The sequence below is a fragment of the Natrix helvetica genome, assembly GCF_964273705.1.
Source record: "Natrix helvetica genome assembly, chromosome: 1".
Taxonomy (NCBI): Eukaryota; Metazoa; Chordata; class Lepidosauria; order Squamata; family Natricidae; genus Natrix; species Natrix helvetica.
Genome location: NC_138548.1, coordinates 93,754,974 through 93,770,498, shown reverse-complemented (window position 1 = coordinate 93,770,498; position 15,525 = coordinate 93,754,974). Strand labels below are relative to the sequence as shown.

The following is a 15,525-nucleotide window of genomic DNA, read 5'->3' as shown; positions in this document are numbered from 1 at the left end:
TTCTACATAAGCAATCATTCTCTTTGAAGATAGTGTTCACTGAATCCTTTTCTCGTCCTCTTTCTTCTATCTGATGTAATACTGTGTTCTTTTTTGATGTTTTGAAGGAAGGAGACATATCTCCTCCTCCACCTGGGCTGAATTATGTATTGAAGTTAAGATTGGCTAAATCATGTAGATGCATTTTATTCAGCATGTTTATGGTCATTTTGTCTTCCAACAGCATTAAGATAACATAAAGGAATTTCCTGAAATAATAGCAAACCATGGTGAAAGAGGCTGGATCTGGGAAGCATGTTCAAAGTCAGGGTTTCGGTTCAGTCAAAGTTATATACATAAAGGTAGTTCTTGACTTACAATCACAATTTTGAGCCCAAATTTTATGTCGCTAAACAAGATAGTTCAATGAGTTTTGCCTACTTTACAACCTTTCTTGCCACAGTTGTTAAATGAATCATTGCAGTTTTTAAAATTAATAACAAAGTTGCTAAGTGAATCTGAATCTGACTTCCCCATTGACTTTGCTTGACAGAGTCGCAAAAGATGATCACATGACTCCATATGCAGCCGCCATAGATGCATGCCAATTGCCAAGTGTCCAAATTTTGATCATGTGACCATGTGGATGCTTGCACTGGTTGTAAGTGTTAAAAATGGTAATCAGCCACTTTGTTTCAGTGCTGCTGTAACTTCAAATGCTCACTAAAGAAATGGTTGTAAATCAAGGACCACCTGTGTTCTACTTATGTGGAATAGGGAGTCTGCATACTAGAAACAAGTCTAAGTAGCTTTATTTTTGTTTTCTTCAGTTGCTATTCTATGAATGATGGAAATCATCATTCATACCATCTCTTATATTAACTCTACCTTTCTACCTGTTACTCTACAGATAGGATGGGTTTCATTTTTATCACCTGGAGACAGCAGGACCCTGCAAGCAAGAATGATGTGACTTACAGTGCAACTTCTTAGCAGGCAGTAAGTTGGGAAAGACTACCTTATATTCCTTTTTTTCTTCTCCTTTTTTCCTCTCCTGTGAAGATAATGACTTTCATTGCTATGCACTAGCTTTGCCCCTATTTTTCTCTGACAGCCATAGTGAGAGAGTTTGAAAAGTTAAAGACGCAGGAAGGAGGGAAGTGCTGACCCTAAGAAAGTTTGCATTTGAGAGAATTTGAAAAGTTAAAGATGCAGGAAGGGGGGAAGTGCTGACCCTAAGAAAGTTTGCATTTCAACAAATTATACACCAAATTCCATCTGTTCATTATAGCTCTTATGTGGCACAGGAGCTTTTAAGGAGTGCTTTGTAATTCCCAGGCCGGTAACTACACTTCTACCCTGCGATATAGTAGTTGCCATAGAAACAGGTTCTTTTAAAAGTGCCATTCTTACTTTCCATTTAACTCTTCATTCTCTAAAACATTGTTTATCGTGGTTCTGCTTGTATAAGACTGGTGTGTGAACTGAACAACAAGTATTATTCTATTACGATAAATACCCAAATTAGCTGCATGAAGAAAGTCCTAGATTTCAAGGCTGTTTTAGAGAGATGAAAAAGAAAAAGAGGAAACCTTAAGATTCTGAAACTACTGCCAGGTAGATTCAAAATATGGATCTAGCATAAGCTCTTAGTCATTCTATTCAAAACTCTGCATGACCTCAAATTCTTCTTCATCTCTCCACATAAATTGCCTGTACTTTTCCAATTCCACCTTCCATTTTTCAAAGCTCTTCAGCATCCCAAAAAAGTACTCCTTGTAATTTAAATGTTCTAAGTTGATCCCTGAACACCTATTAGACATTGTATCCTTCAAAATCCTATTCAACACCTTCTTAAAAGAACATTGAAGCACATTTCTTGAGATGCTAACTAGTTATATTGGGCTCATATTAGAAGCCTTTGTGTCTACAGCCAATATAAGCAATAACATCTATCACATTTGAATGCGACTAGCTGGGGGAGCTGTTTTATAGCTCTTGTTAACCAAGTTATTTCGTTTTCTTTTTTTCTGCTTTAAGCCTTCCACAGAACCACCTGCTTCATTCTCTGTAAAATACCATGCAAATTGACATAGACAGCAACAGAATATTGGGCTACATAGTCCAGTGATACAAAGCCCTGATTCAATTACAATAAAATAATATTAAATAATGAACGAAATCTTTAAAAACTACATGTTCAACTCTAGGGGATGGTGCTTATCTCTGTTTCTAGAGCTAAGAGACCCAGTGTTGTCTGAAGTCATTTCCATAGTAATGTGGCCAGCATAAGTATGTGCTGAGGCACACCAAACACTGTTACTTTCCCACCAAAAGGGTACCTATTTATCTACTCACATTTGCATGCTCCCAGTCGACAATACAGCAGACACCTTGCTTTCTTTTGAGTTTTAATGCACATGAAGATGATCTGGTAGGAATATAGTGACTAGAATCCTATTACTATGTCTGTCATCTCCAATATCTATATTTCAGCATATCTGAAAAATGACTCTGTACCTTGAAAGACCAAGTCCTTGAATCTTACTGTTAGGATCCTTTGTAGAAAACAGTCTTTAACATCCTGTGAGAAAACATGTCTGTATTCTTCCTATTATTCCTTATTCCCTTTCTTTTATAATTTTATTGCATTGTATTTTGTTTGCTTTCACTGTACATCGCTGAGGTAATTTGGAATTGGACAATGCTTCCATTCCATTCCGTTCCATTCAGTTCCATTCCATCAGTATGGAGTTAGCAACAAATGGTTCAGTATTGTAAAAACTTCACTATGCCTTACTGTTATCAACATGTTTTTAATCAGTCCCACACTTGAACTAAATTTCCACTAAGTTTTTACATGTGTTTATTTAGTTTACTACTGTGAATTACTGTGTATGTGCATGTGTTTGCTATTGAAATTTGGGAAACAAAATACTTATGAATCAGATGTGTAAGCTTCAAATGTGTAGAGCTGCAGCTTTCAAAATTCCCAAATAGTACTGTCAAATATTTTAGATTGGCGGAGGCTGAAGTTGAATAAATAAGGTTCTAGGAGGTACAGTATAACAAAATAAGACTCTTAAGAGGTATAACAAAACAAACTTACTGCATCATCCAGGAGTTTTCCTGTGCTCTTTTTGCCAGGTGACTTTGTCGGGGAAGGGGAAGGAGAAGGAAGAGGAGTTGAAAGTGTCTCTTCTTGTTCAATCTCTTTCTCCAGCTTTATCAATCCAGAAGGCTCTACACCAAACCTTTTAAAAGGATAGATTGAACCCTGGACTTATCAATCAGTTACATCAAATTGACATCAATTGCTGAAAATTGTGAAAAAAACAAACTTCTAAAAATCACATTAGAAATTCTTGCTTAAAATAAATCCTGAGGCCTATATTAGTTCTGAGGGTAGGCCTGGGGAAAAGCAACTACCCTATTGGTATTAACACAATCTTACATGATATATTAACATTACCAATTAATTTTGGACTTCGGGCACAGTCATATTGTATTTATACAGCCCTGAATTTACTCAGAAATTCTTAATCGTTCTTCTTCATAGGGGGCTCTTCCAGATAATTCCATCCCTCTCTAGGGATGCCATAAATTATGAGCCTTTTCCCTATGACCCCACAATGCCATCACTGGTTCCATGTGATCATGATATAAAGTCAAGTGAATACCACTTGACTGGCTGGTCAATAGAGAAAAGCTGATTGTTCCAATTTCCAAATGATTTGAAATGGTCAGAACAATCTGAACCTTTCAAGCAAATTGAAATAATAAAAATCTGTGGTTTTAATGGCTGATCATCTGGAAATGCCCTTGGTCAAAAGGCACAACTTACTTTCATTGCATCATGTATTGCATAACTGGCCTTGTTGCGTTATACAAAGCTATTGGGCATGCTCCCATTCTTTCTGGGATTAAGGAGCAATTCATAGCTTTAAGATTTTCCTCTTTCAGATTCTCCAGAAATATTGAGGCTTAAAATTACTAGCCATTATGCAGGTGCAGGAAAGAAGACAGTGATATATTGGAAAGACAGTGCTACGCTATGTGACAGTGGAAATGTTGTTTTTTTTTTCTAATTTGTAGAGAATTCAGATATATCTAATACAAAAAATGTCAGTGTTGTTTGTTATGCAGTGCAGATCCAAGTCAAATTTACCACATTGGCTTTTCTTTTTCTAATTCCAGACCCCAGATTTTTAATAATGCATCTAGTACAGACACGCAGACGCTGAGAGGCCATAAATTATGCTTTTCCCATTGGACTCTGACTATACACTTAGACATCAGACATAGCTTCTGTGCTCTTCAAGTGAATTCAAATCCATTTTCTCTTCCACTTCAACATCTTATAATACAATGTATCCTATTTCATGGCTTAAGAATGCTTTCCCCCAGCCTAGCTGTTACCCTTATTTTGTTCCAGTGTTTTACATTAAATGGTACTACATCTACATATGCTTATATCTTGATACACACTAAATGAAGATTAAATTGAAATGAAAATTTGATTATCCAACGCTGCTCATTCAATTCTTTTTTTTTTTTTTTTTGGTAATGTATTACTTTTTAAAATATGGTTGGATTAGAAACTATCAACTTGAAAGTAATTCCAGCAAAGTATAAACTCCTTTATAGAGTTATTTTTGGTGGAAAAGTCAAATGGAGAAGAGAGAGCAAAGATCAGAATAGTTAAAAATATAGATTTATCAATGGTATATAAGGCTGGGGTAAAGTATTTACAATGGGAAAATGTGGACAAACTATTTCAAATTAGAGATTTGGAGACAATATTATGGATCAGTCCTCAGAGAAATTAAGACTTACTTAATTTCTAAGGTTGAAGCAAGTAAAAGCTCGCATATTTTGATCACATAATGCAAATGGATGATGGATTAGAAACAATTATTATGTTTGACAAGATGGGAGAATATAGAATAAAATTGTTAGGCTGGATGAGAGATATTTATCTGGAAGAGCTCTAGATTGTCATCAGATAAAGGTCAAGACACAAGATATGTGTCCATATAACATCAGGAATCAGTAGCAATCTTCTTCTATCTTCTATCTATTTTCTTCCTTCCTTCCTTCCTTCCTTCCTTCCTTCCTTCCTTCCTTCCTTCCTTCCTATCTATCTATCATCTATCTATCATCTATCTATCTATCATCTATCTATCTATCTATCTATCTATCTATCTATCTATCTATCTATCTATCTATCTATCATCTATCTATCTATCTATCTATCTATCTATCTATCTATCTATCTATCTATCATCTATCAACCATCATCTATCTTTTATCTAAAAATGTATGTATGTATGTATGTATATATGTTCCAGCACAACTTTGGAACACCTTCAGCAATTTCAACCACACTTGGTATGGATGGCTTACCCTCTGGAAACAAATACTGGGGGAAGGGGATAAGACACCTCGGTGTGTGTGTGTGTGTGTGTGTGTGTGTGTGTGTGTGTGTAACTCTGGAATGCCTGGGCCATTAAGGAGAGCGAGTATAGTGTCCTAGAGCAGCAATTATTTTTGATGTCATGGGAGGGGGAAGGGAGAGCCTGGTCTTTAAGAAGAGCGAGCACAGTGTCCTAGAGCAGCAATTGTTTGTGATGTCAGTTCCTTCACGGTTTCCTCTGGAAAGCTAGCCATGATGTATGTTCTACTGTGGACCAATGGGGAAGTGCCTGATGGATTTGGGGCAAAGTGCCAGGATCGTAGACAGGGCAGGAAAGAGGAGCACATGGGAGAGGGAAAGGAAAGGGCAGGGATGATGGGCATGGGAGTAGGTGGAAGAAAGGCCTGTCTCAATGACTCCCTGTCAGACAAATACTTTGATGTCTATAAATACCCAGGCAATGCCAGGTTTTCAGCTAGTTAACCATAAATTCTGGATTTTGCAAGCCTAATGGACCTGGAAGGAAAGTATGCACTAGGGAGGAGTTTCTCACTTCATATCCTTCTTCTGAGAATTAATATTCTTTACTCTATGACCCTCTAGGGATCTAAAAGACATCTCTGGATTCTTTTTCCTCCCTTTTGAGTTCCCTATAAGTGCAAAATGTTGGAAGAATCCCATTCCATAAGATGCCTTCATTCTGTTTAGAATTCCATGTTCTCTATATGAAAAGCCTTAATTGCATAAAATACCTTTCGTGAAAAGGGTAGGTACACAAGTTTATTTCCTCATGAAGACAATGGCCACAGATAGAAACCCAATTTTTGCCCACACCCAATTTTCTCAAACATGGCAGCTTTAATAGAACAGTTTTTAAATGTAAAAAGAAATTATTTTAATGCAATGGGTTTATGTAGCCTTCGAACCATATCTACATTTTACTAAACCATAGACACTTAGACTGAAATTACCCCTGGGTCATTCATGATTTATCTTGATAGGCATACATTTTGCCTTCCTCACAGTGTTATCTTTTGGTCTGTTTATATTTCTATTGTTGGTTAATATTATCTGCTGTTCTTTCTGTCACATATTTTCACTTGAAGTACTAAAGGCAATGGGGGTATCTTACCCCCACAGCCTATGCATGACACTACAAGAATTCAGCCCACCACGGGAGCTGGCATGCCTGCAAAACTCTTACATCAAACGTTGGGCATTTGTTGAGATAATGGTGTGGACTTTTCTTACTTCCCAATCCAGTCTGGAACAGCATTATCATCCAAAGCCCAACGTTTGAAAGTTTGCTCTGTGTTCTGTCAAACTTTGGAAACATTCAAAAATCAAGTTGGGCTTATTTGCAACTTATTTTGCATCTACATCATTTCTGCTCTTTTTCCTAACCTTTTGTTGTTAGCATTGTAATAACATTTATTTTTCATCTCCTGTCATTAATTAATTAATTTATTTATTTATTAATCCAATTTATAGGCCGCTCCCTCTCCACCAAGGGACTCGGGGCGGCGTACAATTCATTACACAACAAATAAATAACAAGGAGGAGATATACAAAACATTGTACAATACATAATAAATAAATAATCAGTTAGTTAAGAACAACATAATACAATTAAAAACAATTAAAATACCCAAAGTCAAACTTAGTTTAAAATTTAAAAATTGTCCAGGGGGATTAGAAGATATAGTTATAATTCAGGCCAGGCCGGCTAGTTGGAACAGGTGGGTCTTAAGTTTTATGCGGAAGGAGCGGAGATCGGTAGCTGCAGGGACGTGCGGTCAGGGGAGGCAGGGGAGGCAGAGCCTCACCACTGTCAATCATGAAAAGGAAAAAAAATGTAAACGGGGAAAAGGCGAGTGCTGAAGTGAGGTTAGCTAGCTCACCGTGAATGACTGCCTCTTTAAAAAAGCCTCTAAAGCTCTGAGCTCTGCCGCTGACTAAAACGCTTCCTTTCGCCTGTGGAAGAGCTCATGCAGGCGAAAGGAAGCGTTTTTAGTCCGTGGGGTGCGTGCAAGAGGAGGAGAGAATGCCTGAATATTCTCTCCTCTCGCACGCACCCCGCGGAATAAAACGCTTCCTTTCGCCCGCATGAGCTCTTCCATGGGCGAAAGGAAGCGTTTTTAGTCCGTGGGGTGCGTGCAAGAGGAGGAGAGAATGCCTGAATATTCTCTCCTCTCGCACGCACCCCGCGGAATAAAACGCTTCCTTTCGCCCGCATGAGCTCTTCCATGGGCGAAAGGAAGCGTTTTTAGTCCGTGGGGTGCGTGCAAGAGGAGGAGAGAATGCCTGAATATTCTCTCCTCTCGCACGCACCCCGCGGAATAAAACGCTTCCTTTCGCCCGCATGAGCTCTTCCATGGGCGAAAGGAAGCGTTTTTAGTCCGTGGGGTGCGTGCAAGAGGAGGAGAGAATGCCTGAATATTCTCTCCTCTCGCACGCACCCCGCGGAATAAAACGCTTCCTTTCGCCCGCATGAGCTCTTCCATGGGCGAAAGGAAGCGTTTTTAGTCCGTGGGGTGCGTGCAAGAGGAGGAGAGAATGCCTGAATATTCTCTCCTCTCGCACGCACCCCGCGGAATAAAACGCTTCCTTTCGCCCGCATGAGCTCTTCCATGGGCGAAAGGAAGCGTTTTTAGTCCGTGGGGTGCGTGCAAGAGGAGGAGAGAATGCCTGAATATTCTCTCCTCTCGCACGCACCCCGCAGAATAAAACGCTTCCTTTCGCCCGCATGAGCTCTTCCATGGGCGAAAGGAAGCGTTTTTAGTCCGTGGGATGCGTGCAAGAGGAGGAGAGAATGCCTGAATACGAAGGATGAAGGAGGCTTTGGCGCGCTTTAGAGGCGGGTGTGAAAGCAAGGAAAGAGGCAGCGTGATCGGGTGGGGGAAGCAACGAAAGAGGCAGCGAGAGGCAGCGAGAGCGGGCACGGGAAAGCAAGGAAAGAGGCAGCGTGAGCAAGTGGGGGAAGCAACGAAAGAGGCAGCGAGAGCGGGCACGGGAAAGCAAGGAAAGAGGCAGCGTGAGCGGGTGGGGGAAGCAACGAAAGAGGCAGCGAGAGGCAGCGAGAGCGGGCACGGGAAAGCAAGGAAAGAGGCAGCGTGAGCAAGTGGGGGAAGCAACGAAAAAGGCAGCGAGAGGCAGCGAGAGCGGGCACGGGAAAGCAAGGAAAGAGGCAGCGTGAGCGGGTGGGGGAAGCAACGAAAGAGGCAGCGTGATCGGGTGGGGGAAGCAACGAAAGAGGCAGTGAGAGACAGCAAGAGCGGGCACGGGAAAGCAAGGAAAGAGGCAGCGTGATCGGGTGGGGGAAGCAACGAAAGAGGCAGCGAGAGACAGCGAGAGCGGGCACGGGAAAGCAAGGAAAGAGGCAGCGAGAGCGGGCACGGGAAAGCAAGGAAAGAGGCAGCGAGAGCGGGCACGGGAAAGCAAGGAAAGAGGCAGCGTGAGCGGGTGGGGGAAGCAACGAAAGAGGCAGCGAGAGGCAGCGAGAGCGGGCACGGGAAAGCAAGGAAAGAGGCAGCGTGAGCGGGTGGGGGAAGCAACGAAAGAGGCAGCGTGATCGGGTGGGGGAAGCAACGAAAGAGGCAGTGAGAGACAGCAAGAGCGGGCACGGGAAAGCAAGGAAAGAGGCAGCGTGATCGGGTGGGGGAAGCAACGAAAGAGGCAGCGAGAGGCAGCGAGAGCGGGCACGGGAAAGCAAGGAAAGAGGCAGCGAGAGCGGGCACGGGAAAGCAAGGAAAGAGGCAGCGAGAGCGGGCACGGGAAAGCAAGGAAAGAGGCAGCGTGAGCGGGTGGGGGAAGCAACGAAAGAGGCAGCGAGAGCGGGCACGGGAAAGCAAGGAAAGAGGCAGCGTGAGCGGGTGGAAGAAGCAACGAAAGAGGCAGCGTGATCGGGTGGGGGAAGCAACGAAAGAGGCAGCGAGAGGCAGCGAGAGCGGGCACGGGAAAGCAAGGAAAGAGGCAGCGAGAGCGGGCACGGGAAAGCAAGGAAAGAGGCAGCGTGAGCGGGTGGGGGAAGCAACGAAAGAGGCAGCGAGAGGCAGCGAGAGCGGGCACGGGAAAGAAACGAAAGAGGCAGCGTGAGCGGGCAGGGGAAGCAACGAAAGAGGCAGCGAGAGTGGGCAAGGGAAAGCAACGAAAGAGGCAGCGAGGGCGGGTGGGAAAGCAACGAAAGGGAGGGCGGGTGGGAAAGCAAGGAAAGAGGCAGCGAGAGCGGGCACGGGAAAGCAAGGAAAGAGGCAGCGAGAGCGGGCGGTGGCTGCAGGCGGCAAGGCTTGAGCGGGGTGAAAGCGCAGCCCCTTTCGTTGCTTTCCCATTCACCCCGCTCAAGACTTGCCCGAGAGAGCTGGGGATTAGGCTTTGGGTTGGTAGGAGACCTTGAAGGAGGGGGGGGGAGGGACTGGGGCCAGTGGAGGAAGCAATGCTACAGTGCACTCTGCGGTCCCCTTAATGTTCACTCAGGAAGGCGGGGAATGGGACCACGTGAGCAGGAGGCTGAGGCTCCGCCTTCCTGATGACGTCACCAGCCTCACCAGCCATAACCCTCACCGCACGTCACTGGGTAGCTGTACTAATGTCGGGGGGGAGGTCATTCCAGAGGGCTGGGCCCATCACAGAGAAGGCCATACCCCTCGGCGCCGCCCTCTGGCATTGCTTAGTGGACGGCACCCGGAGAAGTCCCTCTCTGTGAGAGCGAATTGGTCACAGGGATGTATGGGGCAGGATACGATCCCGTAAATAGCTAGGTCCTGTGCCATGGAGCGCTTTAAAGATAGTAATCAACACCTTAATGGCTTAACTACTTTGACACAAAAGAAGTCAACTTGGTTTTGCTTGTGCTGGAGCAGACTGAAAAAAACACACACTTCATATGAGGAAGAGGATGATGGTGCAAAGACAGATTACCATATCACTGTTTACAATAATGACCCAAAGCAAAAAGATCCCAGTTATTGCAGCAAATACTCTGACTTGAACACGTCAAATAGTCTATGGAGGAATCAGTCCTCTATTACAGATTTTTTTTTCCAGGATGATTTTTCCCCAGCTTTTTGAAATGACATACAAGCTCTATCACTTCTTTTAAAAAAAAAAAATAATAAAAAACCTTGACTTTTTTGTTTGAACAACTGCCCCCAATATGCTCTACATGTACTAATAGTTGGACCTTTGCTTTGACCCAGACTAGTATAAATGTTAGTTTGACAGTGTACTGAACCATTAATTCTCTCCATTTCTCCTGCTGCCTAGGGTGACATTCTTGCTCATTCTTTAAGTAAGTTTGCCTACCTGGCTGCAATCCTTCCAAGCTCAAGCAAACAAAGGCACACTTCTCTGGGCTGCTTGTGGAGGACTGTAAAAGCAAATTGGAGACAAAAAATATTTATGGCAAAGGCATTTGAAGCACTTAATGATACATGCTTGTAATATGTTGAATCCTAAACGACAGGATTGGATGGCTGGCACAGATAAATGACAGCAAGGCCACAACAGTTTATTGAAAAATTAAGATCTGGATGGCATGTGCTGTCCTAGAAGAAGACAACTCTTGCCAGATGACATCTGATGTGAAACATGCAAGCTTCATTAAAGATGAGAAATCAATAGTGTTTTTTTAAACCCTCTATTCCGCCATAAATTAATGTAAATGATTAATTCATTAATTAATCAATTATGAATAAGTCATTTTTTTCCTTCCAGAGTGGCAGCTCTAAATTAAGATTCTTAGATATTTCAAATAAACAAAGGATTGTAGAATAAAATTCAAAGGTGCTAATGGATTTAGTGATTTCTATAATGTGATCAACAAGCTATATGTATGCATTTCTGTTAAAAAAAGTGATACATAACAAACATATAACTAGTCACTCTTTGAAACATACTGTACATTAAGTAGGTTACAGCTAATAAGATCTTTACATAAATGAAGGAGGGGGTTTGGAGAATAAAGTGTGTTTGAAATAATTTAGTCTGGCACAGGACCATTTCAAAGTTATATTCTTTGGTTCCCAAAGTATAAAGATAATTGCTTTTGCAAACTTAAAAGTTTTGTTCAGGCAGTTTTATGGAATAGCATGGGAAACAAAAATCACCAATTTGCTTTTCACAGACATTTCATGTCTTTGAACGCTCTATGATTTGATGTGTTGGCAGCAATCACCCTACTAAGGTCAAAATTGGAAAAAGTCCTTGGAAACTGACTCACATGGGGGAAATAAATTAATGTACATATTAAAATACTCTTTAACATGAATTAATTCTGAAATATCCCATGGGATATTTAAAAAAAACTTTTAAAGCAATATAACATTTCAAGAAATGACAGAGGTGATAATTAGACAATATGAAGAAATAAAAGTTGGTTCCTAAAATAATGTTCATTCGTGGATGCAAATTAATTTATTTCTGTGCATTTGGGTCATAGCAATCTGGCTACATCTCATTTCATGATGAACAATGTCAAACAGTGTAATGGTTATTAAAGCAAATAGGACAATATAGACAACATTCAATCATTTCATGCTATCTTAAAAATGTGATGCCATAGTGTATGTGAAAACAGCACTATTGTTCCTGATTATCTATCTTGAATAAAATAAGTGGTGAGAAGAATTGTTATCATTATAGAAATGTATACTTACTGTTTTGCATTTTGTGGAACTAGAATTACTCTTTCTATCTATGAAATGCCATAATCTTTAAAAGCTAAATTACATTATTCTTATCTTCCTTGATATTAGGCATATTAAATTAAAAAGTACCTTCTTATGACTTTGACAAAACTCCAGGGACAATTATAGTTACAAACAAATAAAAATGTGGTACATATGCAAGTTATACAACCATATTCATGGAAATAATTACTTTCAAATGTACTTGCTCTTGTTACACATTCAGATACATATTGAAAAAAAAATGTCTGTACAGTTTGCAGCTTAATTTCCAAAAGGATTTAAGCTTGGTATATACAAAAATTAAGGATTTGCTATAAAAATATAATGTTTATACACTATGAAGAAAGTAGAGCAATTAAAGGTAATGAATAACCCAGAAACCCAGTAAGGTTAATTAGGTCATATGAATTAGTGAAGGTAAAAGCAAATTAATTGTTGTTAGGAGACAGAAGATTGTGTATTAGTTAGAAACATCATTTAAATCATACAACCAGCAAGGAGGAGTTTGCTTTCAGGTTGAATGAGATACTCATTTTTTTGCCAAAACCTAGTATATAGAACTTACCTTTCAATCCTTAATAATTATTTCCTATGAAACCTTCACCTATCTCATATACAGTAGAAATGCTATTAGCTTTTCTAAATATTGTTCACTTAGTTTCAGGTGTTGATCCTTTCTTGTATCTTGTGTTATGCTTAAATTGCATAATGCCACATCGCAAACAATCTATATCAGTTGAGGGTGACTATCTTTAAATAACATTAAAGATGCATTGTTTATGCAAATTACACAAATACAAATGTACAGTAAATAAATCACAGTAAGAAACACAAAACTGTGAATAGTTCAAGCAAACTTCGTGAAAGACACAGACAGAATAAAAATAAAGACTTATTCTGATGCAACTGGGAGGGAGGGAGAATTAGTTAATCCATTTGCTGCTTTGGAAAGCCACTTGCACACCTCAGACTGTTTTTGCCACCTACCGAAACGGAGAGTTCTAAATTGCAATTTCAAAAAATTACATTAAAAATGTAATTCCAAAGCAAAGGCCCTGGATTAATCGATCAGCTTGGTCACCATAGTAAGAAATGGAATACACTTCTACTCATAAGTGGGCAGAACTTCCAAATGATATAATTTTAAGTTTTAGATGGCAACACTATGAAGCAAATGACTGACAATTGAGAAAATCTCATTGAATCCTAATGATAAATACACACGAACTTCTTACGAATTTATAAGGCACCAAATGAGAGGCACATGCACTGTTGGCAAGCATGACCATGTCTTTACTATGTATTACTCTTATTTTTATTTTACATTGCATGTTTAACCATAAGTCTAGGATTAGATGTCATGCAAGGTAGAATAACAAAGTAAGTAAATCTAGGCCCATTAGATTCAGTGTCACTTCCACAGGATAATTGCTGCATCAGTGGACCATCACATATGATTGGAAGACATAACAGGTTGGAAAGAAGTCACAGTTGCAGAAAACTGATAACTCATAGTGTAGATTTTTTTCCAATGTTGTAAAGATGAAAACTATACATCATAAGGGGTGGTTTTTTATTTATAGCAGACTGTAAATCAAGACCAGGTCCACTTATGTAGTAAAAGTCATGCTGTGTGTTGCATCAAAATGAGTCTGAATCAATCACATGTAGGTATGCCATAGGTATGCATAAGTGTCACAAGAACTAGTGATGGAGGGAAAAAATATTGTGAAGCACTCCAAAAATAAATCACATATACATGCTTAGCATAGTTAAAAAGCAAACCCTTTTCTTGCTCAGTAGAATCCTTGAAGAAAAAGATGAAGGTTGATTGCCTCCATATCCTATAACCATTAAACAACACAGGACAGTCACACTTATTTGAAAATAGAGGATGGCATGATTACAAAGCAAGTGCACAACAGAACCATAAATTGTCAGATAAAAAATACTGTTGTACTTTAAAAGGAGCTTTTGGCAGTAGATAGCAACCACCCACACAATACTCAAATTCCTCATAGTTGTAAGAAGAAGAAGAAAGTTTGAACCATAAAGAATAAGTGATGTATAAGAAACCAAGATCTTTTTCCTTGTTTTCTTGCACAACAATAACCAAGTTTTGCAATATTATTGGTGGGAGTTCTGTAGGCTGATCCTAGCCTTCTGTAGAAGGATCCTAGCCTTCTGTTCCCTAGGTCAACAGAATTAATGATAAACAGAGAAAGATAGGCATTTAACACCAGACAAGAACAAATGCTACAAGGTAAAACTCTTCCAAATTTTAGATCCGCAATAAAATATATTCAATTCTGTCGTGTAACCAGTGCCACGGGCAAGTGAAAAAAGTTCATGTTGTTTTGCAGACTGATCCTCTTTGGTTTCCTTCTCATCTTAACTCCTTCTTAATGCCATTGATTACAGCACTTTTCTTGTCTAATGCATCATTCCTTTGCCTTTAAGGAAATGCCAGTGGCTTGGTTCTTTGTCATGCCCTTCAGATATTCAGTACAAGAACTCTCATAATTTGTCACCAATGGTGAGAGCTGGACCTAATGGTTAATGACTACAAATGTGAACAAACTGAATGTCCTGTCATCACTTTTAATGTGTACATTTCATCTATCAAGGCATTTCAATCAGATCATAAGCTTCTGAAAAACACATAAGCAGCAAACATATCTATTGTAAGAACAAATGCTAGCGTAAATCCCATGCTGTGTAACATCCAAAATATACCGGGCATAAGTGGTTTAGAAATTATATATACTTAGTGGATGCATTTTGATTTTCATTTATTTCTGTGTATTTACTGCACAGGATATAAACAGCTACATTGATACAGTCTTCAGATTATTTTGAATAGGAACATATGGAATATATTCTACTGGGCACATGTCAATGTAACGCTGCCAGAGAAAAAGATAGGTGTTTCCCTGGAGTTAGTCTATGAAATAGAAAAAAACAACAATTGAGGCAGTTGCTCCCTACTCATTTGATCAACTTATGTGTGAAATAAATCTATATTTTTTCTCGTCTGTCATAGTGAAAACTCAATGGCATGTTTTAACAAAGTGTTACACACAGAGGCAGACACACATAGGGGGGAAGGTGGGGTGTTGTGTGTGTGTACATGTATGAGTGTAAACACATGAGGTTTGAGTCTAAAATTTGTGATTAGTTCCTTACTTCCAGGGGGATTTAGCACCTATTTTTCTGTATCTGTTTATGTGTTCATTCTTCCCAAGGTATCTCTGGAACTCACTTCAACCTTGCCTCAAAGTGCAATTCAAATTAAAATCAAAATCAAACCAAATCAAACCCTACATTTGTACATTCTGGAACGAAAGAAGGAGAGGGAATGCTCCTAGTTCCTCTCTGATTCCTAGCTAACAACGAACTTTCTTATAGTATATGACCTGATAGTAACCTCATTTACAAACCCA

The 15,525-nt window shown here is 40.0% G+C and overlaps 1 protein-coding gene across 2 annotated transcripts in view; it reads right to left on the bottom strand.

Annotated features, from left to right (window-relative positions):
- Positions 1-15,525, bottom strand: part of GAS2 (growth arrest specific 2) — a 136,019-nt gene that overhangs the window by 42,449 nt on the left and 78,045 nt on the right. For both annotated transcript variants that reach the window (XM_081937261.1, XM_081937260.1), the window contains exons 5-6: positions 10,698-10,761; positions 3,089-3,233 (exon numbers count right to left, since the gene is read on the bottom strand). In XM_081937261.1, coding sequence (XP_081793387.1) covers positions 3,089-3,233; positions 10,698-10,761 — 209 coding nt within the window. The remainder of the gene's footprint in view (positions 1-3,088; positions 3,234-10,697; positions 10,762-15,525) is intronic.